The sequence below is a fragment of the Mycteria americana genome, chromosome 16 (assembly GCF_035582795.1).
Source record: "Mycteria americana isolate JAX WOST 10 ecotype Jacksonville Zoo and Gardens chromosome 16, USCA_MyAme_1.0, whole genome shotgun sequence".
In the NCBI taxonomy this organism is placed as follows: Eukaryota; Metazoa; Chordata; class Aves; order Ciconiiformes; family Ciconiidae; genus Mycteria; species Mycteria americana.
This window is the reverse complement of record NC_134380.1, coordinates 7569747-7596905: the sequence shown is the minus strand read 5'-3', so window position 1 is coordinate 7596905 and position 27159 is coordinate 7569747. Positions and strand designations below refer to the sequence as shown.

Sequence of the window (27159 nt, the reverse complement as noted above, 5' to 3'; positions counted from 1 at the left end):
CTCGGGGTTAGGGTCAGTCCCATGCCACGGGGAGGTGCGGTGCTCCCAGCATGGCCAGGGGTGGTTTTTCCGCTGGTGAGCAGGCGAGGGGATGCCCGCGGCACTGCTCCTTCTGCCTCGGGGCAGGCGTGGTGTTTCTGCGCACAGCCCTGTGCACCCCTGGGGGGCTCCCAGTGGGGCTGGGCACATCCAGTGTTTGTCTTCTCTGGGTGACCTGTCACCGTGGGGCTGCTGGCTGGCCCCCAGCTGCTCCAGCCGCCGCGCCTGCAGAGCACCACAGGAGCCGGACGGATCAGCCTGACCTGTAGCAGAGCGGGGACCGTGTCCCCGTGCGGGGCCGGTGTGGGATGGCGGCCGGGTTTAACGCTCGCCCGTGCGTCCTGCAGACGCCGCGGGGCTCGGAAGCAGCCCGGCTCCGCAGGTTCGGGCAGGAGCTACACGAGCATGGCTGTACCGTGTCTGGGAGCTGGGCTGTCTCGTTCAGTGTCCCCTCGCGCTGCACCGTGTTGGAAAACTGACCCAAAATGTCCCCCGGGATCCCCTGTGCAAGCAAGCCCTCGCACACCAGGACTGCGTGCCCAAAGGGGGCTGGGAGACGCCTTACGCCTTGCACACCCCTGGGTCTCAGCGCAGCACATCACTTGCACGCTCACTTTGCTTTAAGTACAGGCGTCATTCCCAGGGGTTTCACCAGGAGTAAAAGTTAAGGCTGCATTTTAGACCCCAGGCTTAAGCACTGTAATGTGCTAGCTGGAGAAGCAATGAATTGTGTGCTTTTTCCTCTCAGCTACGTTTGCAACCCAGCTCTTCTGGAACAACCGGGTACATGTCTCCCGAGTCACTCCAACACTCCCACACTTGCAAAATCCTTTAGCTTCTGGAAAAAAAGAGCCATATAAAGCCAGTCTTTATTAAACCTTCATCCTCCGATGCCTCCGCGTTAGAAAGTACGGCAAGAACAAGACACTTCCTACGGCTTACTCGAAAAATGACAGATAAGCCATTGAAACAGTGGCACTTGCCCCAGCCAGGGATGATCCGGCAGAGGCACTAACTGCTTCAGAGGGCAGCAGGGCTGGCATCTCCCAGCTCCAGAAAATGGTCTTTACAAAAACATACACAAACATTACGGGCCTTTAATTGGAGTTTATCTGATGTACACTTAGGAAAGGTGCAACAAAAAACCAAGCAGGTATTTTCTTGGTCAGCAACTCTGATCCAGGCTCCTCTCCCTCCCACCCAGCTTCTTCTGAAATTATACAAATAACCGGAGATTTAGAAACAGATTCCTGTTGCCAGAGCATTTTGGATATAACCCAAGCCCAGACCACTGGGAGAGGAGCCCGACTCGCCATCGTGCTGTGGTCTCTGCCCATGGCTCGGCTGCTGGCGCAGGGCATGGGAAGCCTTCACCGGAACCAGAGCTGGCCCCACGTTCAACGTTGTTACCCTCACTGTTAAGTTTTCCTCCCTGCAACTGCAAAATCCCCAACGTGCGCAGGCTTTGGGGGGGTTTAGAGGCTTGCACGTCGTGCTGAAGCTCAGCATCTGCCTTTTTAAACTCCTTCCTCCAGCCCTTATCTTACCCAGCCCCAACGCACGTCTGCAAAAGCAGATGCGTGCCCACGGCCGGACACGAGCCACCGTCCTGCTGCCCGCCCCGCGGCAAGCCCGTTAGATGGCACCACGGGGCAGCGCTCGCTGCAGCTTCCCGCCTCTCGCCCAAATGTGTCTTGACACCAGTCCAGCCTTGAACTGGCCTTTTGTGCAAGGCAGCAGGCTCTGGGCACCGCCGAGTAACGCGCTGAACCCACCGGACAAAGAGCAGCGATAAGGCTCGCCATGCCACGCTCGCCCCTCTTCCCTGCAATGACAGTCCTTAGCAGAGGCAGGATTTTTCCAGGATCGGCCTTTTCTTTATTTAAGGATTTTTGCATAGGCAAATGTTACATTTTTGGACACACAAATGTTAAAATGATCAGTCCTATGTGTATGCACGCGCTCACACCCACAGCCCGTGCTGTCTGTCTTAGGGTATTTATTCATATGCGTATATACAATGCCCTGGCGGAAAATGTTTTCCATGGTTTGAAAGAATGCTCTAAAAGGGTCAAATTGAGAAATGCCTTCAAAAAGTGTCCACTCTGTGTGTCTGTGTCTGTGCATTTTGGTTTCAGCAGCTTTGTGCCTGTGTCATGTAGTCTGTAGACTGTGTATTGCACTTTTCTATTTTGAATTTTGTTCTGACTCCTCTTACTTTACTCTCTCACCTGTAAAAACAGGATTTCTAGTGAAAATAAGCAATAAATTGCTGCGTATGCTAAGGTGTAAAGGATTTTCAAACGCAAGACAGCTGGCAGCACACCGCTGTCCTTCTGCCTTGGACTTTTTGTGATAGACAGTATGTTGATTAAAACAAAAATAGGAAAGTGCAGTGGAATGAGGGTGTTTGCTGACCTTGTTCTGACAACAGAAAAGTCATTTTGGGGTGAGACTGTGCCTTGAGCTTTTGCAGGGACCTGTTGTCCTGGGCAGAGGATCAAGGGAGTTTTTTTTCTCAAGTAAGGATTGCAAGTAGGTAGTAGTTGCCATTTAAAAACAAGGTACAATCCAAAGAAAACTGCTAGGAAAATTTCAGTTAAAAGAAGCAAATTCATAAGGCATAGATTGGTTAAATGTGCACAATTGTAAATATAGACAATAATTTACAGGCTTTTCTCTTGAACTGTTAGTGCTGCTATGAGGAGACAAGAGTGTGACTTACTTACTTATAATGACTTACCATAACATTTCCGTACTGCAAATGAGACATATTAAGTTGACATTATATATTACTTAGCTGTGTACCAATTAGCTAAACAAATGCTATGAATTCCGTCATTTATGATGGAAGCTACATAAAAATTGTATAATTACTGCGGTGAGTCATCTAGTTAAATGGCACTCCTATATGGACGAATTGATTTCAATGCAAGATTAATAGCCTTTTGCTGCTGTTTTACGTGCTTGCCAAAGACCATACTACATTGTTGCTAAGCATCATTAATGGATTAAAATAAGGGTTCTGCATAATTCCTACGGTGTATCTTCAAACAGCTTGTTTAGTTTGTGCACTAGCCTAGCGCTTGTTAGCCCTACGTAACACATGGGCCTGGAAGGCTGACACGTGTGAAGGAGGTTAATGCAATCCTAGGAACTCTTTCAAAAGCTCACAGGTTTTCTTGTGGATGACTTCACGGAGTTTCCGCACCCGCCGGATGCTGGAGGTCCCCACAAAGCTGTCTGGCTGTAGGACAGCCATGCCGTTGTGGACATCTCCCATGATGATGAGCTGGCCATCCACTGTGGTCATGTTGGGACATGGGCAGCTCCAGTCCATGTTCAAAAGCGTGATTTCTAGTGGTTCCTTCCCCAGGAATTTTAATCCCATTTTTTCATCTTTGAGAATCTCCTCCACTGTCACCAGGGCATGTCCTGAGTCTTGGTCTTCGGTCAGCTCTGTTATGCGGCCCAGGATAACAAAGTCGCTTTTGCAGAAGCTTGTCACCAGCTTCTGGCGGGGTTTGCAAGCTTTGCAGTGCGTGTTCTTTGGGAAAGGGCACATCTCTTCGCAGGCCTCCCGGCTCTCAAAGTTGTTCTCGTTGCCTCCACACCCACCATAAATGAAGGACTGGCACTGCTTTGTCAAGCTGTTATAGGCCCATCTGGGCTCATAGGCCTTGCAGTGACCTTGGAGGGCTGGCAGATTGCAAATGTTGATTGGGCCGTTCATGCACGTTAACATACAGTTCTCATAGGTCTCAAAGTGGTTGAGGTTGCTGTTACAGTTCCCATAGATGAAAGTAAAGCAGTTGTTTTTCTTTGCATCATAGTACCACCTGGTCTGCTCTTCCCCACAGTCTTCGCTGTCTGGTTGCTTCAGGCACTCATCGGTTGGAAAATGTGTTTTGTTTTGGGAAGCTTCTTTGGATGTGGGTTCTCCTTTGATGACTGACAAAGGGAAATCAGCCCTGAGAAGGCCACCGCTGTTTTTGGCAGTGCAGGTATAGATGCCTGCATCTTGGAGCTGGGTGTTGTAGATGACCAGTTGGGCGATGTTGGTGACCACAACGTTCCCTCTGACGTGATTTGGCTTCATAATGACTTTGTCTTTCCCATCGACCTGCTTCTCCCACGTGATTTCTGGCTTGGGTCTCCCTGTAACATCACAGAGGAAGCTGACGGTCTCTCCCACGTAGACAGACTGATGGACGGGGTTGTTCACTAGAGCAGGCGGCAAGATATCAATGACGGTTGTCTCGGAATAGGCAGTAGTAGGGCGAGCTGTTGTTTCTGGTGGGATAGGGCTTGTGTTCGGCCAGGTGAGATGGTACCTACAGGTGACCACATTCAGTGTAATGCCTTTGATGCAAGCTTCTGCATCCATGTAGCATTTGTTGTAGTAGGTGAGCCCGTCGGAGGCACAGGTGAAGCTCGGTTCCTTCTCACATCTGTCCTTGCACTTGCAGACAGGTTGCCCGTCCCAGATGTCGCACTCTGAGCCTTGCTGGATGCACATGAAACGGTCACAGGTTGCCTCTTTGGGCATTCCCACCGGCCCTTTTTTCCCCTTGACGTCCATGTACCGAGCCGCCACGCAACTCTTCGTTCCACAGACATTGGGGCAGCACTTCTCAAAGGTCTCGCACTCCTGCGGGAAAGAAAATAACCCGATCATTACTGGGGACAGAGCAAAGTCCTTTTTAGAGACCCAGCAAGCAGAGAGCCCAGATACTTTCAAAGTGTTAGTTCAGGGGACATGATCTGCCACAGATGTCTGTGGTCCAAAACTCAGTGTCCCCACTGGCAACGAGTGGAAACATCCCTCCAGCATCTCCTGAGAGGTGTCTAAACACACTGGGGTTTCTCAAGTGGTTCAGGAGAAGACTCTAGAGAAGAAAAATGCATTTCTATTTCTTAAACACTAACCTCATCATAAGTCTTTCCTACAGTCACATGGACTGCTTGACTACTGAGCCAACAACCCCCCTTCCGCACTCTCCGAAATGCCTGAGGACAAGCCCTGAGAAACAAGAGCGGATGGAAGGTCTTATCATATGGCTGCAGGCAGTAATCCTTCTTATTTTCCACAGAAGTATGTAAAGTATTATTTGAATTCCCTGAGACTAACAGCCTACTCTTGGAGGTGAAACTGCCAAGGATTTGTAATTGTTCACATTGTAGAGGAAATAATAGAATATCTCAAAAGTAAGGAAATTCTTGCTCCAAAAATAATTTTTCTATGGTATTTAGAAAAACAAACCCAAAACAGCTCATTATGGCTTCTCTGTCCTATTTTAGTCCTATTTTCAAATGCAGCATCGCTCTTCTAGTGATTTATTACACCCCGTCTCAGCTACAGTCAGCTCTAAATTGCGGTTAATTTTAGCAGAATTTTCATCTTCTGTGCAGAAAAGGTATTTGATATGTGTGATCACAGCTGCTGTGTCGTTATGGATTACTTTCAGGGACCATGACCGCTGCTACCATGTACACAACGGGGCACACTTCCACCATGTGTTAAACCTCTACAACCCCCCTGAAATCCAACGGCTTTCTCTGTAAGTGAGAACAAAATGTTTTTTAAGCTACCAAACTAAATAGCTTCCCCTGAGTCCAGTATCCTTTCCTTATTGGGAAAAAGATGACCTAATAACATAACTCTTTCCCCATTTCCAGCTGCACATTACTAGGTTTCAGAAGCAAAGTTAGAAACCAGAACGGGTAACGTTTTCAGCTGAGGTTCAGGAGCGTGGCTTTAGCAAAGTCGGTGGCCGAGTCCTTGGCTGCTTGCAGACCACTCACTCCATGCGAGCTCCCAGGACTCTGTGCTGCCACAAGGCAAAAGCAAATATTTTTAGCCAGTGGCTTCTGGCTTTCAGTTTTTGACCAGTAAATTATTAAAACAACGTCCTCTGCTGCTGCTGCTGGGTCTTTGCAAGTGTTTTAATATTCATTGCTGCACCTGGTAGTTGAAATAAAGGGGGCTTATTTGGGAATGGCAAAAGTAAAAACAGCACTTTCATTCATAACACATGGGATCCCTCTGAGCAAATCTCTTTGTTTACTTGATGGCCAGCCTTTTTCTCTATTTATACACACACACGCTCCTTTTAGCATTGCAGAAACAACCTTGTTAAGGAACATAAACCCAAAGACTTTTCTGAGCATGGTACATGTTTCTGTCAGCCTGCTTTGGGCTGTAGGAGCTTTGCATGATGTAAGAGGCAGGACGAGCATGTATTTTCAGATGCCAGCTTGAGCTGGCAGTGCTGACAGGTTGAAAAATGAATTTTAGGGTTGTAAGCTAAGCACATTTTGAGCTGGGAGCATCACAGAGAACATCTGCCTGGTCATTTTAACCATGCCCCTGTTTTGCACTCCAAGCACGCTTTGTGTTTCAAGTGCAGCAAAGGCTGATGATTTACATGTTAAATGAAACCATTTCATACAGAATTCCTCCCAGGAATATAAAGCATTGATGATGGCCACCACCAACAAAGAGCATGGTGACACGGCTAAAATACTAGGGATTGGCCCCAAGGCATGCTGAGTTCTGGATTATCAAATTCGGACGTTTCTTTTGACAAGAAAGCAAGGAAAATGATCAAACAGAGCGAGCACTGTACCCACATCAGCATAAGTGACAGCTGCCACACACCTCCCCACCTAACTGATAACTCATCAACCCTTTTCTCTTTCATATAGGTCACGGGGCAATTAAATAGGTGCGCTGTCTGCATCACGTCCTGCACGGTGCTGGCGCCTTTCTATCTGGAACAGAAACAGGCTGCGGTGCAAACAAACCCACCGACGAACCCCATCGCCCACGACGCAGAGAGATAAAAATGCGCATCACTCACCAGATCAGCTTCGCACTCTCTCTTGCAAGTGCTCTGTGCGTCTACCCACAGGTTGGGGTTCATGTCATTGGGGCATATCCCAGCGTGGGAATACCGGATTGGAGGTAGAGCTCTCCCTTTCAGAGAGACCTCCAGAAGCAAGAGGACACTGCTCTTCCCCAGCAAGATCCACATCCACCGAGCGAACAGCACCAACAACATCTCAGAACTTCTCCAGGGCAATGGCAGTGACCGAGCTGGAGGTAGTTCTTGTTTGCTTGGGGTTGCTTTTTTTTTTTGGTAAGCCTTAAATATTCGAGGAACCCAAATGCACCTGACTTCTGTAAAAACTTCAGCAAGCTCCTTCGCTGCCTCTGTTGATAGTGCAGTTTGGTCTGGACCTCATTGGATTAAAGGTCCTAGGAAGTTACCCCCTTATTTTAAGAGAAATGCTAATAGTCTGAGCAGAGTTAGCTCTATTTATACCCTGCCTCTGTTAACAAGTCAGAAAAAGTAAACTTGATTTCTTTGACAGGCACACGCTTCCTATGTCCTGGTGGCAGTCAGACAGATTTGTTGCAAGAAAAAAAAGCTGGAAAGAGTTTAAAAGGCTGGAACTGGCACGGTGGGACCCCTGCATGTTTCTGAATGCAGGGAGGCCTTCTTAACCCCTTTAGACCTAAAGTACTTCCCTATGCTAAGAATGGCATTTACTTCTGAAAGAGTACTTGTCTAAATAACACGGACCCGCAGTCAGGGGATTTCCCCACGGCAAGGGGCTACACAATCACTTGCTAAAAGGAACAAGTAATAGGATTGAAGCAATTAAAGCTAGAATATCATATTTTAACAAAGGAAGTAGGGAAGAAATAACTTATTTAAACTTAGGATCGACAAAGCAGTATGTCTTCATAACTTCTCCTGGGGTTCCTCCGGGCTTTTTTCTTCTCTTTGGTGGGGAGATTTCCAGGATGCTGGTTTTAATGCTGCCCTCCAACCCCACCAGCAAGATGTTAAAAGTGTCCCTGAATTCCTCCACATTTCCTGACAGCCAGATCCCATTGTACAGTACATTGCTGACCCCTTTAACAGCGACAACAAAAAAATAGTAGAAGTTCAACTCTATGGAAACCTGCATAAAGGAATGTACAGCATTTTTGCATTGGGGGGCGGGGGGGAAATTCAGTCAAGCTGAGCTCCTCGTTCCCTGATTATTACAGCAAGGGGCTGATCCTGCTCGTGCTGAACACGTGCCAAGAGCCGGAGACCAGTGGCAGAAGTCAGAGTTGCTCAGCACCTTCCAGGATTAGAGCCTTTGGGCTGCGTTCTGGACTAGCTCGGATGGGTCCTGCACGGTGCTAAGAGCCTCCTGGGAGGACCGGGTAAGCTTGCATCCCACGCGGGGTTCAGCAGGGCCGGACCAGCAGCGCCGTGCTCTGGGAGGAGGGAAGGTTGTGCATCTGCCCTGTGCCCAGCGCCGAGCGCTGCAAAGCCGACAGACCCGGGCGCAATCAACCCTTACTTTGGTAAAGTTCTTCCGTTGGGTTTATTAAACCAGGGTTGTTTTTCATGGCTGAGTTGGGGCCTAATTCTCCCCTGAGTGATGATGGCTGCCAACCAGTACGACCAGCAGTGAACCGGGCCACCACGCAGGCACTGCCGCAGGCCACGGGGCTCCTGCTCCTCCCCTGGGGCAAGGCAGCAGAGCACATTGACCTGCTGGTGTTTCCCGAGGATTGCCTCCAAAAGGAAGGGAGAGCAACCTGGAGCTGACCTGCCCTCAGCTGTGGCATTTCTGTGGCAACCCAGGCTTATAAAAGAGGCTCTAGCAGTTTTGATTTGTGTGACCGCATTAACGATATGCACAGTATTTGAATTTCATATGACGTGCGGAGAGAAGTTGTCCAAATTAGCTATTTATAAGGAGCGAAGTCAACCACCAGGCAGCAGTTTGCAGTTGATTTATTCTCTCTGAAACTTTAGAAACCTGCATGACACTTGTACAAAGTGTGGCTGTGCGCAAAATGTTTTATTCAATACTTGTTTACAAAGACGAACGCAGCACCCTGTGATGCCTAAAAAAGCCAACCAAAAATGACACATTCCCAAGAGGTACTTAAAATTCTTACAGCTCTATTAACAACAAAATCACATGTATTAGTGGTTCTGTTGACTAAACAAAGACACTTTATATTGTAAAACTGACTACAGATAAGCTTTGAAACCAGCTGTACGTGGGGCCCAAAGAGCGCGGGTATCCTGGGCACTGGAGGAGCCACTGTGATGAGTGTGGGGGTCTCAGCCCAACAGCTGCTCTATGTGCAGGGAATTTCCCTCCGGTCCATGGCATTGCCACCACGTAGCCGTGGATAAATCCCTGCCATCCACAGGGTCCTTTCGGGCTGTTTTATCCCGTTACCCCACCGGGCCAGAGGCAGGGAGCTGGTGGGTCCATGGTGCTCTGCAGCTTCTGTCCCCTCTCCTGGTGCCACAGAGCCACCTCCTTGCACGCTTTGGGCACGCTGAGTGAGAGACCCACCAGTGTGGGCCCACCCCAGGTGGGACTCCCTTCCAAGGAGGAAGGAATAACACTATCTTGTTTCTTTCCCCTCCCAGACCAACAATCCCTTGCCCAGAGGCACATTTCAGCTGCGGGGGAGCAGAACGGGGCTCTGAAGAATCAGACACTGGCTTGCATCGGACAGACGGAGCAGGCTTCTGCTTTGCTATGTCCTCCTCCACCCAAAGGGATAATCTCCAGGGACAAGTAAGTCCCACCGCAGCTTTCGGCACCCAGATATCATGGTCAGTGCGTGATGGCCAGGATGGTGGAGCTCAAGGGGTGACAGGTTAATGAGCCCAGCTGAAGGAACAGTTGCATGGGACATGCGACTCAGCTGATTTACTTGTGTCCCTGCCGCAGGTCAGTGGGGTTGCACAAGTAAAGGCCATTTGAATGGCTGGATTTGATGTATTGTCACCTCAAACGTTGGCTCAGCACTTGGCACAGTGGAGAGGGGCAGGGTCATCCCATAGGAGCCTGGGAAAAAGGGCAAAGCAATTATCATTAATGATGATGGTTTTGTCAGGTCACTGTACTAACATTATGAATGAGGCACAGGAAACACGTATTAACTGAGAAATCAGGCTTTCAGCAAAACTTTTGCATAGGAAGCGTCTTAGGGAATCACATCCTGGCCTAATCCAATGGAAAGCGGACAGACGCTGTGCCCGTCTGACTCCCATCGCTCCAGGAACAGGGAGTGCTCAGCCCCGTGACGGATCGGTCCCTTGGCCACTTGAACACAGCTGGGAGAGAGAGGAAAACAGTGCCATAAATCTCCCCGTGAATGCGGGCAGGCAGCTCCTGAGGTCAGAGGAGGCAGTGAGGACTCTGAATAACCCTCGACAGCTGCCCCGGCCCTGCCAGGACATCCCCGACATGCTGTTACCCAACCTGAGGAGCACATCCAGGAGGGGACGCCACTATGCAGGCTGCCCCGGGTTGGCCTGGGGACAGCGGGGACCCCGGTTGTCCCAGCAGGGATAGCCAAGCTCTGCCTGACTAATGCACTCAATATCTCCTGGGTTTCATTGAGGGCTGGTTTCTCGCCTGGTTTAAATTAGTTTAGCTCCACTGACCTCAAAGGATCTGACCAGGTGCTCCAGAACAACACCAGCTAACACCAGCTGGGAATCAGGGTCTTTGTCAAGGTCCCTGGGCATAGTTTTTCTGTTCTTTCTTGTTTATAAAGCATCATGCATTTTTTTCTTTAATATAAGAAATAAAATAATCCTTATTCTCCATTTCTATGAACAAATCAGTTATGAATGCCGAATTTATAGCTTATCTTGTCTCATCCATGTCAGATACTGATGTGATAAAGATCTTCCCAAATGAGTTCAAGCCTTGGAATAAACCCTGCTACTACCCCAAAATCCCCTTTCTGATCAAGGTATTGATCTGAGTCTGTTGGATGGGGAGCTGGGATGAGCTTCCTCTGGATCTCAGATGGACAAACCTGAGCCCCGATGGCACAAAGCAACATCCCAGATCTGCTCCCAGCAGTGGGGACACGCGGTCTCTGACCAGCCTGTGCTCCACAGATGTCCATCCAACACTGCATCACAGTCCTGAAAAGCCCTCCTAGGATGCCCAGGGTCCTGGTTAGGGCTGTTGAGCTAGAATTGGCTTAACTGTTGCTGTTTTTTGTAAATTATAATTTCTTTGCCCTTTTTCTTACTCTTCTCAAGCTCCTATGGGACGTCCCTGCCCTCCTCTCCTGCGCCAAGTGTTGACCCAGCGTTTGGTGTGCCCCTTTCTAATCGAGGAGGGAAATAGGATTCTCTGGTGCACAGGAAAGTATAATTATGTTGGGTTTTTTCCTAAACCACTGTTAAAGGAACAGCAAACGGTTGGTCATATTTATTAGGCAAAACGAGCAATCTTCATCTGGAGTTACTCAGCGGATGGTGGATGGATTTGCTGGTTTTACTGTAGAAGGGCTCTTGGCAGGAACCGTCACCCTGCGATGTTACACCTCCCATCTCCCATTGATCTCTGCCTCGGCAATGGGGCCCTTCCAGATTCGGCCTCTCGTGCTGTCTGGGCCTGCCGCCACTCGCAGCCGGTTCTGCCAACACAAACACAAACCACCCCCTCTGCAGGCACGGCTGTGATTCATCGCTGCCGGGCCGGGTGGTAGTTTGCTGGCTGCGGCATCGGGAGCCCTAACGCGAGGGCTCATGGCTGGAGCAGGCGCCCGTCCGTGCTGGGGGTGCAATGGATGCCCGCGGCACCCACCTCTGGGAGAGGCAAGCCCGGGGGCTGCAGGTTGAACCCGCGTGCCTCCGCTGGACCTGTTCTGCCTTTAAGCTGGGCTTAAAGCAACGACTCTGGTCCTTGAGACCTCCCTCCTCCTCCATGCAGGGCAGCCAGGCACAGCAGGACCTGGTACTAACTCCCTGCACCGCCCGGGCCGGCGATCTGCCTGTTTCTCAAAACAGGGCACTAAAACCTGCCCTGCCTGCGGGGACGCTGATCACGCAGTCGGCCCCAAGGACACACTCTTCTTCAGCCCCACCATCATCATTCGTGCTCCTTAGGTGGCTCCTCGTCACCGCACAGATGAAAATGTAATGCCTGAACAGAAAAGTACTTTAAAAAAACCTCTGTCTCATTTAGAAAGTAACGACGTTCCAGTCTGTACATAAAACTTATTGAACTTAGAGCTGATAGCCAGACGTTTGAGAGGGAACGTCACTGCCAGATCCCTTTTGGAGCACAGCTGCCAACCGCTTGCCTCAAGCAGTAGCGTCGCTTCCAAACCCACACAGAAATCCAGATGATGGCCTCGGGACCTCGGCTTTAGCTTGCTTCGGGCTGCAAAGGGCCAAATCTTCCCCTTCGAGCTACGTCCCACTCCCGCGAACCTCGGCAGGACCTGCTCAGAGTCTGGGCCGTGGGGCACAGCCAGGAAGCCCAGCCTGGATGCCTTTCCACAGCCCTCAGAGGGGTGAGCGTCTCACGCCGGCCGTGAGGTTGGCCGAGCGAGCAGGATTTTCTGGCACCGTGCACCTCCGAACATCAAAGCGAAGGCAAAGGCCGCACTGGCCACATGCTTGGGAAGCACACGCGTACGAGCGGGGGCAGATTTGGGCTGAAGGTATGCAGTGGTAACGGAGTGCCTGGGTCCTATTTTCAGGGCCGTTTATATGCATAATTAGCAGTGGAAGCATGTTTTGGTTTCCCCCTAGTTAGGATTTTTGTCAGGGTTCCCTGTAAGCACCCATAACTAACAAGTGCTGGTTTTGACTTCTGAAATAACCCATCCGAGCGGGTAACAGCATGTACGGGCAGGCCGGGGGAACCGGGGGCATATTTAGAGCAGCGATTGCTCACCGAAATGAGCCGCTGTTTATGTGCATTCTGCCTCACGCGCAGATGCTCAGTAAGCAGAAGTTAATGTAGTTAGACAAAAGGGCTCAGTTTGGGGGGAAAAAATCAATAATGTCAGGGAGTTTATTACAGGGTTATGGGCCACCTGCTAGAACTCAGCGTTAGGCCTGCGTTACGTTGTGTTTCGGTGAGAGCTGATGGCATTGCACTCAGACAAGGCTAGCGCCAGAATTATTACTTTATGCCTCGGCAGATGGCTTCTGCTCAGGGGTTTTATCGTTGAGTGCAGACGTACAACTAATCATCATTTGCTTTCTCTTTCTCTGCTAGCGTAAGCTGGGCAGGAAGCAATTGCCAGTTTGATGATGGTTCATTATTGCTAGGTTTATTCTGTCTGAAACAGCGCAGCAAGAGGCAAAGAGGGTACAAAGGAAGATAATCAACCAGTTATCAGTGAGGTATGGGGAAAAGCTGGGCTCAGAGGCTTGTCTTTCACTGGCCCATCTCGTCCTCTCTCTCTTTCAGAGGCAAAGCCTTAGATATCCCATAGGTAATTTGGGGAGGCCATGGAGCTGGTATTTTTGGATTGTCAAGATTGCAAAGGTCAAATGTTGGGAATGAGTTCATCCTGCTGTAGAGCAGGAAGGTCAAGGTCACTTCCCAAAGCCCCTTCCAGCCCTGTTCTTTGTCACCCTCAATGTGGAGCGAGACCTGCTCCATCAGTTAAGCTTTGAGTTAGGGAAATCTGAGATCTGTAGCACAACCTGGAAAGTCAAGGAACAGAAATCACAGCCTCAGTGCCATCATTTCATGCTAGGCCCTCTCAGTTATCTACTTGCATGGTGTACAGGCTGGACAAGGGTACTGTCACACCACACAGATGCACGGCTGCAGCAGAGAGGCTTGAGCATCTCACTTTGTTCCAGGTTTTAGTAGCCGGTGGTTAGTTTCATGGTTAGCTTCAGTAACAGCACTTTAGGAAACTCTGGCACCAAATCCGTGGTGCGCAAAGGAAGATGTTCCCATGTCCTGCAGCACTGCTGTGGCTGTATAAGCCATAGCACGATAACCTCAGTGTTGACCCAGTACATTTGTTGTTGTTGATCTTCATTTCTTCTGCCTGGTTGCAGCCTGATTTGAATGAAAGCTCAGAATAAAAGTGAGGCGCGGGCCTGGCGCACGCTCAGGCTGAGTGCTCGGCACATCTTTCACCAAAGCTGGTGATGTTTCTGCAGGAACGTGAGTTAATTTAGTTCCACATGTACTGCTATGGGAGGCTAATGAATATTATTAAACCCATTGCAGAGATTCACTTCAGTCTGCAAATGACCCTAATTTAACCTCCCTTATTTACTTTTAGGAATTTAAAGCTGGAAGGAAATCACTTGCTAAGTATCACACAGCAACAGCCATGAAAGCCTGGAGTCCCGAGTCCCTCCTTCCAACCCCGTGGGCACCATTTGCTTGTCAAAAACCTAATTCAATATACAAATGTCATGTTGCTTTTATTTGTGATGTGATTCAACCTAAATAAACAGTAAGGTTTTAACCTGCTGTGGCAATTTAACACCGCACCCCCCACCCCCAGCTCTCATCTTTCTTCCTTGAAAACCCCGAGTTTCTCCTGGGTTGTACTATGAGCCTTATTTCCCTGTGACTTCAGCGTGAAGGTATCATCTCACCGTCACTCTGAGCTGATCCTTTTGGAATGTTTATGTACCTTTCAGTGGATGAGGTCTGAGCTGAGAGTTTTTAAGGCGAGATAAAACTGCTGCAGATTTGCCTGGTTTTGTGCTTCGTTGTGAGACTTTACCGAACCACTGAATCTGTAGAAGTTTGGAAGCCCTCGTTGTGGCTGGGAGCCTCTCCAGGAGATGCAGAGCAGTTCCCAGAGACTGGGCTTTTCATCAAGCAACGAGCGTTGGCTTCTCCAGACAACCTGGAAGTCCCAGAGCTCCTCCGAGGGTTTGGTATCCAAAACTTAGCTATAAACAATAATTAATTTTCACAAAATGGAACTATTTCCATTCCTGCAAGTATCATGAAATCCTTTTAGCGTCAATTCTGTCTTCTTGGAATTTAAATCTAAATTAGGACAAAATTCTTTTTAACTGAAGAGTTATTGCCTTCGTTTGGCTTTGCTGGTTGTTCGCGGTCCTGGCTGTCACACAGCCTGTCCTCTAACCACGCTCAGCGTGTGACCTCTGCCAGAAGCAGTCCCCTACCTGGTCAGTTGGGCATATTAACAGGCTTTCCAAGAGGTCAACTATTTTGTTTCAGTTTTCCCTGTGTACTCTTCTACCACCAGATGCAAGACATCATCTGGTCTGCATTGCTTGAACCCAGGTGATGGCCATCAGAAAGAGTTAGTAAATCTCTTCTGAGCCAGTGACACCATTACTCAAAATGCCCAAAGAAGACTGAATGCAGACCTGGTGTAAGCAGGGTGCTCCTCTCCTGGCATTCATTTGGCAGCAGAGCTGAACACATCGCTAGAGATGCAAGCGATGTCTGCAAAGCAGTGATGATCTCCTTCCACCGATCTTTAGAGCAGCAGGCCAATCCTGCCTGCCCTGGCAAGGGGATGTTTGTCTGCATTTAACGGCTTTTTTTCATTGTTGCTCTTTCTGATTTCAGCTAATTCAACGTACATTTTAATTTTGATCTTTTATTGTTTGCAGCGTGAAGAGTCCACCTGGCACATCGTAGCAGGGTTCACTGAGATGCAGCACTTTCTTTTCCTCGGCGGTTTCGAAGATAACCTGTCCTTGATTGCCTGATGGTGGCTGGCAGAGCAATTGTAGGTAATGTTTAAGAGATTCACATGGTTTAATCGTTACAATTTTCCTGTGCCTCTAGGGCCTGCACGTTGGGCTCATTGTGTTACCTAACCAATTGCTAGGATTGTGTTTTAATGATAGACACAGCAGGCTGCCTTTGAGCAGGGAGGTACAAAGGAATCGGAGCATCGTTAGAGGCGAGCGTTTCAAACACGCTCTGTAATGGCCTGATTTTTCTCCGATTGAAGTCGATGGTAAATATTCTGCTGACTTCAAAGGGCAGCAGGGTGAGGTTACAGCCAAACACTCTTGGAAATCCCACCCAGTGCTTGATTTTCCTTGACCTGAAGGCCAGTTCAGTCAGCTCTGCTTCCACAAAGGAGCTTTCAGGAGTCCTGTAAAAGCCGCCGGAGTGATTTTAGCCCTGGGTTCACATGGTAGCAGCATGTGAATTGTGGCAAATCTAGAGGACGATTCAGCCCTCCCAAGTTCTGATTTCTCTTCCGCAGATGTCCGGCTGGCATTGCTCTTGCTCTCTCCTCATTGACTGTGAGGAAGGTTAGGGCAATGGGATTCCTAATTAGGTACTTCAGTGCGGTGGGGTGAACTCCTGCAGTGAGACGGGAGGATTTGGGGTACCCTCACAAAACCTTTGGCTTTGCTGTGCGTCAGCCATGAGAACAAGCTGGCCTATGTGCCTGGAAAATCTTTACATCATCTCTGCAACCCATGGCATGAGCTGTGACTTTGTCTCTTCCCATCACAGAGAAAACGGTCTTGAATCCATTTTTCTTTTGTGTTTCTTCTTTTGTAATTTTACACGTTTTTCTTTTGTGTTTCTGTAACACCGTAGTTACAAAGCTCTATGCAGGGTGGAAAAAACAGACTTTTCCATACATTTCCAAACATTTCTGTAAACTAATTTCCTTTTAAAATCAATTAGATTTGTTGATATGGAATTGTTACCTACATGGGACCCACTCCTACGTCTGCCACTGACTTATTCTGTGAGCCTAGACCACTTAGTCCCTCTGTGCCACAGCTTCCACCTCTCTGAAGGGGAACACAAAGCTCACAAGTGGGTCAAGTGACACCAGTTTGTCTTTTAAATCCCTACTTCTTGCCATTGCTGCAGAAGTGATGTGTGAGTGTGAGGTGTGATTTGCTGCAACCCCAAAACTGTCTGAAAAAAATGACAAATGCAAAAATTGTATCTACAGCCATGTTTGCATGGCTTAAGCTGCAGCTTAAGCACAACCCTTTCTAGCTCACACACACACACAAACACACACTTTTTTTTTTTAACTTTGCCATGGCTAGAAACCTAATACTGGTACTGTTTCAGAACATATACTTGGTTTGTACTTTCTCAGCTCCTTCCCGATTTCTTTGAAGAATCTGGCGTACCAATGGCCATAAAAAACCAGGTTAGTGCACAGTAGAGGCTTTCATGGCCACTAATCTTGATGACAAAATTATTCGAACAAACACTTCTTGTGTCACCAATATATATTATGTAAAACCTTGTGACTTTGATTATGTGCCTATAATACAGATTAGTCTGTTTGGGTGTTTGGTGCTGACCTCCAATAAGCTCCTAAAGTATTAGCAAGAATTTGCAAGTGACAGGCAGGCAGAGGTGCTGTTCTGCCTAATCCCATTCTCGAAACTCTGACTATGTATGTCTGAACAGTTTCTGTTGCTCTCCTTAAGGCACCGGGTTATTTCTTTCTCTGCCCCCTCCCAACTGCCTTTGTCCTTCTCTCCACTGCTTTGATGTATCACAAATGTTGGAAGATTTAGCTAACCTTATGGATTAGAGCCAGGAAGACAGCGAGAACAAATTTAGAATAGGAGGCAGAGAATGTACCAGCTGGGAGGTGATGCTGTCAATCTCCATGGAGACCTCTTTAGTTACAGCTTTGCTAATTACTCTGTTGAATTGTATAGCGTCTGGTTGAAAGCCCATCCAAGTCAACGGAGAGTTTCTAATTGACTGGCCATGTCTCAGGACCATGAAGAGTGCCCAGGGCATAGCCCCTAAGTGTAACTGGTTGTGATGTGCATTTGTGGCTTTCTCCTTCATGGCCAAAACACAACCTAAGGAAAATCCAGACACCTCGATCCAGCCTTCTGCATGGGGCCAGCTTCTTCTAAAGGAAAAAGCCTTGCAGAAACAAATGTAGACCTTGTCTTAGCAAAACAATTTTTTCTTAGGAATGCAGGTGAACCATCTCCATCATCTTGTTAACAGCATGGAGTCAGCTCCTGCAGGAGATGAACTAGACAAGATCCACAGAAGCCTTTTGGCTCCGAATGTCTAGATAGGACATGGCCCTGTGCAGGAGCTGGGCAACTACATACATTTGCCCCATGTCCCAGGGATGAGCCTGTTTCATGGCTTGGGAGAGCAAAGTGAGGGACTACAGACCTGGGCAGAGAGGAATGCAGCCAGACGTCTGGAGAAAAAGCAAAGGCGGCCCCTTGTCTGCTCAGTTTTCTGGATTAGGGCATCTCAGCTCAGAGGCGACTGGGCTCACGCCTGGGGACCCTACCCACAACTGCAACACAAGTAACAACAACCCTCAGGGGGAGAAGTTTGGATCCACGGCACTGCAGCTCAGGCTTATCATTACTCGAAGCCAAACTGGCTTTAGACGCTAATCCACTGAACAATTTCCAGTTGTTATCAAAATCTATTGGACTTCTTAACCACGAGTCCCTGAGCTGATGTACCACCCCCCTCAGGTTCCAGTTCTCCGACTTGTTTGTTCAGAAATTATTTATTTGTCCTACAAATAGGAACAATGTTAAATTAACAAGTGAAAAAAAATCAGACACACACCACGCCTGATTTCTAAACGGATTTGGCTGCCTGAGCAGATCCTTCCCCTGCAGATAACCATTCCCCCAAATATCAATGCCATTTTCGAGCCCCCCATCAAATTTCACTCTGTGCTGCAGGCGTGTGCATCTGTGTGTGCTCACACCTCATGAAAAATCTCCTTCTTAGGCACCCAGCTTCCCCTTGAGCCCCTGCGGGATGCTCAGCAGGGCTGAAAATCCATGGGATAGCTGGTTGCACTGCGATTCAGGGATGCTCCAGGTGGCTGAGACCTGTCCTAAATCCCAGCCCTCTGTACTACTATCGGTGTTGCAATTCCTGCCCGGCAATTTGGTGAAAAGAACCATGATTTAAGGTCAAAAGAAAGGTGATTGGTGAGGTCCCTGCAACTTTGCAATTCACTATAAGGTTTTATTTATCTCAAGAATAGAGAAGCTAAAGGAAGGGCCCCAGCCACCTTGCCTCAGGTGCTCATCTTGCCTGACACCAGACAGCTGGAAACTACTGGGTTCAAAGCTCGTTACCTTTAGCTCCTTTGACAGTAGGTAGAACACAATAGGCATCTCCAGAGGATGATTTGTCTGTGCTATTCTTAGACACTTGCCCCAGGATGAGATGAGTCAGCCTCTGTGCTGCATGTTTCTTCCCATGGGCATGAAGCGAGCGTTGGGTGACGCAGTCTCAGACTTGATAACGTGGAGCTTCGAATTTTATCTAATTCACCTACAGACTCTCACACAGGGACTTCCAAGGGGCCAGCACAAAAGCTGGTATAATAGAAATTGCTTCTCCCTTGTGACTTTCACTTCTCTGAGACCACCTCCTCCGCATTCAAACACTCAGTGAAAGGCCCAGAGTAAGCAGTGTAAATTAGTTTAAACCTAGGTGAATATTGAGCTTGACTTTTAATTCATTCCATCTTTATTCTCCACCAGTCCTGCCATTTCCCTGAGCTTTAATGCTGTAACAGCTTGAAATCTCTGTCTGTGTGTGTATGCACATTCAGCGCAATGTTTAAGGTTTCTGACTATCCCTAAATCTTATTTCTAATACACTTACACAAGTGCAGGGTTGGTTGAAATTGCCAGAAACATTATTTTGGTGGGTTGGGTGGGGACTGGGTGTTTCAGACACGATCGTACAGCTGTATCACTGTGTAACTGGGAATTAAGCCTTTAAAAAGATGTTTAATAATGATTTTAAATGACTGAGAATTTGGTTAAAGGAGTTGGGTAATGAAACCTGAAATGCAAAGGGAGTGAAAAACTTCACAAGACTTAAAAAAAACCAGAAGCAAAGACCAAACAGGCAGACCATGGTTTCTCCAAAAAAGGAGAAAAGAACCAATCCAGAGGTTCAGTCACAGTCGGAAGCTGCAAAAAGACAGATATTAAAACTAAACCAATAAAATCTGGAAAACTTGCTCTGAGGACAAAGAATGGCCCAACTCTCCAGCAGGATGTCCAAGCATGTAACAGCTCAGCGCTGGCTCTGTGCTGCCAGGCGTGCCTCAGCGTTCCCACCGATGCCCGCAGGCTGTCGGGGCTGCGCCCAGAGCTGCTGGATACGGCTCCCCCTCGAGTGGTGAGCACACAGGGAGCACTGAGCACCTGTAAGTCACAAAGAAAACAAGATATCACTGATCCGGGGCCCACACACACAAACACTCTCGCTGTGGCTCAGAGCTCAGCGTGTCCCTGCTGAAGGCCACGGACATTTAGGAGGCACATTCAGGAGGCGAAGTGTGTGCTCGCTTTTGTGCAGCCGAGCCATGAGCACGCAGCCGCGGGTGCGATTCCCAGCAGCTTCCAAAGGTGGTGGCCAGTCCTCTGCCGGCACCTGCCTCCGTGGATCTGGATCCGCGCAGCCCCTGCTGCTCTCGGTAGGGAGATGTATGCACGCATGCCCTGCACAGGTACAGGCACCGCGGGGGCTTGCCAAGCGCGGGCACAAGCCGAGCTGCCATATGGGAAAGGGGAGGGAAGGAGCGGGGAGAGAACATGTTCTTGGCTTTGCTCAGTTTTGGTGTGTGCGACACTGGTGCCGGTAAACGGGGAGGGGGCAACGCGTGCGAGGGGGTCTGAGGCTCCACGCGCAGAGCAGGAGCAGGAAGGCTCATGGCGGCAGCGGGGAGTTTTGAGTCAAGTGAACTCGCTGCTAATCCTCTTCGACACAGTCTTTCTTGCGGGAGGAAATCTTATGACTCCGGGGAGAAGTACATTGTGTAACTAAGCAATGGTGAACCCGAGTTGCATTTAACAGGGCTTGGCACGAGCATGACAGAGTAGGATACTCATCCCGAGAGAGCGTGAGAGAGACCGTCTCAGTGCATCACCCGCCGGCTTTGAGTCCTTAAAAGCCCTGGTGTGGCCTTGGGAGAGGAGCTCAAGTAGAGGGAAAAAAAAAAGAAAAAAGCCCCATAACCCTAAAGAAATCAGCTCACTGCACGGGGCTTCCCTGCGCTTGTTGTTGAAACATTGCATAATGTCCCTTTGCACTGCGCAGAGCTTTGAAATCCACAGGATCAAAGCTATATGGAGACACTATGGATGTGCCGAGACAAATTTAAAGGCATTTTACAATTATAGCAAGAAGCACAAAGCCACACTTCGGGCTCCTCTTGCTGTTCCACCGTGACATCTAGTGGCACAGTGCAGTTTTACTGATGAACTAGGGTCTGTGTTGTGTTTCTGATTCTAGGCCTACTCTTGCACTCATCTCCTGAACAGCTTTTCCCCCTCAGTCTGAGAGGGGTCACATACAACTTTGGAAAAGGCTATTTTGCCACTTTATCCTATTGGATTTTTCCAGATTTAACAAGTTGGGATTTAAAGCTTTCACGGTGTGCAAGAGAGCTTTCTGCTTCCTAGACGTATCGCCAGGTCTCCACATTTGCGTGCCTTGTCTTTGTTTTACAACTTTACGCCACAGATGCTGAAAATAGACAAAAGGGATCATGGGTTAAAAAGTGTGATCATTTAAGACAGCTTTTACTGAAAAAGGAAGCAAGTTAAAACAAAAAGATCTAGGTCACAGCAGCGTCCAGTTTGAAGGCTGGTCTTCCAGGTCTCTGAGGTCTGAATTTGCAGTTGTCACTGGGGAAATCTTGTTCGCAAACCATTCTCTAAATCAAAGTGTTTCTCATACAGTCGGTTGTGTCTTTCGGTACGAGCTGGGCAAAATTTTTGCTCAGCCTGTTGCACTCTGTTGCGTGAGATCAACGGCATGTGATCTGGTGTTAAAAAATGCCACTGAGTCACTGTGTAACCTTTGTCATGCTAGTTAAAAATGTCACTGCTGTTTGAGCATGTCCCTCCTGTGTTACGAGGGCGGCTTGCAGGGATGCTGGGCACTCACTGCGAGAGACAGAAAGGCCTAGCCTGTGGGCCTCAGCCTCTCCCAGCTGATTAAAAGGAAGATAACTGACTGCAACCCAAGTCCTAAATTAAACGGCAGGTTAAAAATAATCTCACTAATAAGAAAAGTAAGCAATAAAAGAGAGGCAATGACAAAAAAAACCCAGCTCAGTGCAAATTTCTCATTGGTGGCAGACCCCGATGCCAAAATAGAAACCCTGGATTTAAAAAGAGCTCCCCAACACACGCCGCAGTGATTTAATTAAGAGCGTGAGCAACGTGCCAGGGAGGCAAGGGCTGGGATTTGGGGTGCCAGGGCTGGGGGTGCCCGGGGAAACCCCGAGTGAGTCTCACTCCCAGCCCGTGGCTTTTGAACCCGGCCTGATGGTACCTGCCGGGCCCCAGCCCATGGCGGCCTCGCGGCTCGAAGGCAGGAGCCAGGCGGCAGCTCAGCCGGTTAAAAACGCCCCGAAGAAGGCAAAGCCAGTTTGACCTGCCTTTGCCGGGCAGGCAGTTTTGAATGGCAGCTTTTTCCCTCTTCCCCAGGAGCCGTCTCCCCTCAAGCCTCTGCGCAGGGCTCGGGCTGTTTGCTGGGCAGGGCGGCGGGCGAGTGTGGCAAGAGGCCTTCGGAGGAAATGCCTGGGCTTTGTTTTCACCCTGTCTGGGCCCCTGCGTCGCCCCAGCGCTTGGGGGTCGGCTCCCTTCCAGGCTGGTCGGTTCCCTTCCAGGCTGGTTTGCCCTCAGGAATTCCCCTCGGGAAAGGCGGCGGCCGCGGCACCCCCTGCGCGGCCCGCACCCCGCCCCGGCCCCGGGCACAAGATGGCGGCGGCCGTGAGGGCGGCCGCCGGAGCCAAGGGCCGGGGCGGCGGGCGGCGCGGCGGAGAGGGCCCGGCGGCGCGGCGCTGAGGAGGCCGCCCTGCCCGCCGTCCCCTCGCCGCCTCGTGACGGGCTCCCGCGGCCCCGCCGCGGCGGGGTGGGGCTGCAGCGGCGGCCGCAGCCGGGCCGACCCTGCCTGGCGTCCGCCGGCCCCGCGCCCCGGCATCGGCGATGAGCGGCGCCGCGGAGGCGCGGGAGCTGGAGGAGCGGCTGCGGGAGGCGGCGGCGCTGGGGGACGTGGAGGAGGTGCGGCGGCTGCTGGGCGCGGGGGCGGACATCGACTCCCGCAACGAGATCAACGGCTGGTGAGGGGCGCCGGGGGCGGCCGGGCCGGGGCCCCAGCGCGCTGCGGGCGGTGCGTGGCCTCCTGCCGCGTGGGTCGGGCCGGCAGTGCCCGGGGGCAGGCCCTGGGCTCGGGGTCGCTGCCGGGCCCGGCTCCCTGCTGGGGGGGGACGACGCTGCCCTTGCCTTGCGCGGGGTGTTTGGCCAGACACGTATGGGACCCGGGGCTCCCCTCGTCGGACGTAGGGGAGAGCCGCTTTGAGAACGCAGGCTTCTTCTTAGTTTTCCTATTTACAAAAAAGGAAGTGCTAATCTCAGGAGCTTTGCGATTTACTGCTAAAGAGGATCATCATAAAAAGAGGCCATCCTCCTTCCACTTGTCACTACGTGTTCCCTTTGCTAGAGGACCTCTTCTGAAGTTGTTCATGTCCACCAACACGGTTCTTCACGACAGCGGTGGAGAATCGCTGTTTACACTGTATCAAGGTAAAGGAGGGTCTTCCCCCACAGAACTTACAATAGAATCATAACTTTAAAAAAGTGATGCAATGAAGGAAACTTTATTCCCAGTTGTTGTCACTCTTCACGCAACTCAGGCAAGTTAGGACGTGCATGTGAGGAGGAGCCGGGGCGATAGATCTGAGGCTGACGGCACAACCCCTCTGCTGCCTTCCCCGCAGGACCTGTTTGCACTGGGCCTGTAAGCGGAACCATGCTCAAGTGGTCTCCTGCCTGCTGGATGCTGGTGCCGACAAGCAGATCCTGACCGCTAAAGGAGAGCTGGCTGCACAGTTAACTTCAAAAGCAGACATCAGGAAGATTTTGGGAGGTACTGTTCCCATTTTAAAAGTCATCTAGAATTCTTGGTCTAAAGACTAAAGCGTTTTTAGTGCTTTTACCTGAGGCAGTAGATTGGCAAAACTCCAGCTAGGACTACTGTATCTCATTAGATAGCTCCGATGTAGAACTGTAATTCATACTCAAGCAAATAGACTTGGAGATTTTAGGTAGGAAGGCCTTTTATTCTGACCTGTGTCATCAAGAGATTGAAGAGCTCTATACTTTGGGAAGAGTGCTGCTGCAGTCCTATTTGCTCTCATTAAGCAGAAGCTAGCAGGCAGGCTGCAAATGGAGACGTTCACAATTGTACAATTTGACTTGTCTGACCATAAGAAATGTTACAAATCTTCTGAAAATAACTGCAGCATTTCAGAAGTTACGGCTTCTGAGCATTTTGTTATACTGTGACTTGCAGTATGATTAATTTTTGCCCCATAATTCTGTCAGCTGCCACTTTTCGCATGCACAGCAAACCTAGTTAGATGTACGTGACGCTCCTGAACGCTGCCAGTGCCTATTTCCATCAGCATCTAGGTACTGTGCTCCAGATTAAAATTTTTAAGTGCTTCACCTTTGGAAATGTTGATGTTCTGTCTACTGCTAATTGCACTTAAGTTGCTCTCTGCAATAATAAGCTCTTACATCAACAGTGCAGAGTTATCTTAAATGAAGTTGCAGCTAAATCATGACTACATGATTTAGGTTACAACAGCCACAACTGAAGAAATGGCATGTTCTTTGCACGAGCATTTTTGGGGGTTTTTTTGGGCAAGGTGGTCATCTCTTGGACTTAGTTCATGGCATATGACTCATGTTCTGCTTTTAACATCTAAACTGTCAAGTGTGTGTGAATGAACTGTTCATGGTTGCCTTATTTTTCTGTCTGTTAAGCTTTCACGTGTTTCCTGGGGAATAAACACACATCACTTACATTCTCCTAAACGGTTTTTATTCTGGGAGTATAGTGCTATTGAGCAGATCTTTCTGAACTGCTTTGATATTAGTATTAATGTCCGGTAATCCTCAGTCAGGCAAGAATGTAATTTGCCGCAGTACTTTTAAGCAAGAGAAGAGTTGGCTTCAGTATTATATCAAATATTCATGTACCCAAAGAAATGCTTGGTTTAATTTGTTGGCATGGGTCATAATAAACTATTTACAGCAGTGTTATTAAAAGCATTGCAAAATGAGATTTAGTGAAGGACTACTGGTCAGTAGTCCTTTGAAAATGCTGGAATAACACTGCTAGAAATGACGGATCTTTCAATGGTTATTTTTTTCCCCCAAAACACAATACATTGTAGAAATTTGTAGATTATGCTTTCATTTTACAGCTACTTGCCTTCCAGGTGATACGTGCTTATGATACATTAGTATCATCCTTTGATTACCTCGAAATGTGATGTAGTTTTAAGACACAATAGGAAAACTAACTATATTCAAAATGAGGAAGATCTATCCAATAACATGGTGGGTTTTTTCTCTCTCCATCCCCTACCCCCCATTTTTGAACTTCATTAGTAGAGGAAGAAACGGAATGTCAAGGAGTGAAGGATTTAAGTTTGCCAATTGTTGCAAACTACTTGGCCAACCCACCATTCCCGTACGTTTACACTGAAGAAAGCATTCCAGACAGCTTGGCAGAATCCCAGAATGAAAGTGCTTCCATCTCTTCTGCTTCCCAGTGTGAAACTAGTCCTTGTTCATCAGCAACTCGGGTTGAAAGCATATGCACGCCCACATCTTGCAACAGCGAAGATGATTTTCCCGCACTAGGCGCTGCAGAACAGCTGCCCGCCCCGTCAGCGACTATCGCAGCACCAAAATGCATCCAGCCTGAAGTGCAGAACGGCCCCGTTTGCCAGCCGTCCTCGCCTCACAGCAGAGGTCTGTTCTCTCCAGTAGCATCCAAACAGGCTGTACCTCTGCAAACCGACAGTTCACCGACTGGTCCCACACCAACATTTCAGCCCTTTTTCTTCACTGGAACTTTCCCATATAACATGCAAGGTAATGAAGTGTGATTTCCCATCCTCCTATTATATTCTGTTCCATGTTTTTGTTACTGGGTGAAAGATGAAGTTAAAGAATCATTCTACTTTCAGACTCGTGGAATAGAGACAGAGATGTTCAATTCTTTGGCCAAAAGTACCCAGAACTTTTTTTCTGCTCTGCTAAGTAACTGTCATACTGTATTTTAAACATGGTAATACTTTGCAAGCTAATGGAAAGACCAGTCCAAGCAACATAAAAATTCAAATTTTGCAATATATTATATAGTATCAAATGTATCTCTGGTAGTTTGGTAACAACTTCACTTTGTGACTGGATGGACCAGATTTTTAACATTGTAAACATGGTTCCCTTGGGTATTTCTTGCCATTCAAATGGAAGCTGCCATTAACTGCACAGTATTTCTCAGTGAGATAATAGGTATTGTATTATAAAACCTGAATTCAAAAGATAACAGTAAATACTTTAGTGTCAGGTTTGTGGTGTTTGGTTGGGGTTTTTTGAGGAATGAACCTTTTAATCTTTTTTTCAATCAGAGCTTGTGCTTAAGGTGAGAGTCCAGAACCTCAGAGACAATGACTTCATTGAAATTGAACTGGACAGACAAGAACTGACCTATCAAGATCTGCTTAGAGTGAGTTGCTGTGAATTGGGTGTTAACCCAGAACAAGTAGAGAAGATCAGAAAATTACCTAATACACTAGTAAGAAAGGTAAGAATTGAAATTTGAGATTAATTTGACTTCGCACTTTGCGAAGGTCAGTTTACATCAGAGAAGGTATTTCTGTAAAAGACGGGCAAAACATGGGTGGCCTTGTGTTAAAAACAAAAAATGACTGAAGTTCACAAATTCTAAAGGATATTGGACTTTTCTTAAAATTTCATCACAACTTACTTAAAAGTACTCTTGTCAAAATAGGCAGAGCGTTTCAGCTCCTGAAGCGCATGAAACTATTAGAGCTTGACTTTTTTTTTAAATGTATCAGAAACAGTGCATTAGTGCGCTTTTAACATAATTACCATGTACTACTTCATTGTTTGCTTGCCTAAAAAGAACAAATAGTAAGGGGAAAAAAACCCACAAATTGGCATGTGAATAATTTAAAGATATGCCATTAACAAATGCACATGCTCTTCTGTTCCAAAAATACCTATTCTGGAGGTCTGTAAATGAAATGCATTTGGTCACAGCTCTCAGTTAAGTGACATGCACAAACACAGTCAAATCATGATGAGATTCAGGGAGAGAAAAAACCCCAAACATGCTTTGAAAGAAAGAGTGTATACTGGTAGGACTTTTTTCTTTCATTATTTATTCCTATCGTTGGGTGTCACCTCCCTGGAATCTTAGTTTTTACTTCCTTTAGCTATTATTATAATAAATATT

The 27159-nt window shown here is 48.4% G+C and overlaps 3 protein-coding genes across 6 annotated transcripts in view; 1 reads left to right on the top strand and 2 right to left on the bottom strand.

The window, feature by feature from the left end:
* LOC142417888 (nucleoside diphosphate kinase-like) overlaps positions 1 to 12742 on the bottom strand; it is a 180616-nt gene extending 167874 nt beyond the window's left edge. The window contains exon 1 of the mRNA XM_075519028.1: positions 12739 to 12742. The gene's annotated coding sequence lies outside the window, so the exon portion shown is untranslated. The remainder of the gene's footprint in view (positions 1 to 12738) is intronic.
* Positions 3179 to 5040, bottom strand: WFIKKN2 (WAP, follistatin/kazal, immunoglobulin, kunitz and netrin domain containing 2). The gene is made up of 2 exons (XM_075518791.1): positions 4969 to 5040; positions 3179 to 4690 (listed from the first exon to the last, which is right to left on the bottom strand). Exon 2 carries the CDS (start codon positions 4619 to 4621, stop codon positions 3179 to 3181), a length of 1443 nt encoding a protein of 480 aa, XP_075374906.1. The 5' UTR covers positions 4622 to 4690; positions 4969 to 5040.
* Positions 12743 to 22529: 9787 nt separating the features above from the next.
* LOC142417892 (ankyrin repeat domain-containing protein 40-like) overlaps positions 22530 to 27159 on the top strand; it is a 12907-nt gene continuing 8277 nt past the window's right edge. For 2 of the 4 annotated variants that reach the window (XM_075519041.1, XM_075519042.1), the window contains exons 1-4: positions 22537 to 22942; positions 23600 to 23748; positions 25281 to 25769; positions 26309 to 26484. In XM_075519041.1, the coding sequence (XP_075375156.1) occupies positions 22809 to 22942; positions 23600 to 23748; positions 25281 to 25769; positions 26309 to 26484 (948 nt within the window). In that variant the 5' untranslated portion in view covers positions 22537 to 22808. Of the gene's footprint in view, positions 22943 to 23599; positions 23749 to 25280; positions 25770 to 26308; positions 26485 to 27159 lie in introns of all 4 variants that reach the window. The other 2 variants (XM_075519044.1, XM_075519040.1) reach the window with 2 other exon arrangements.

Bases quoted from the DNA above. Each gene is read 5' to 3' on its own strand.
- WFIKKN2 (XM_075518791.1), bottom strand. From the start codon at position 4,621: ATGGACGTCAAGGGGAAAAAAGGGCCGGTGGGAATGCCCAAAGAGGCA.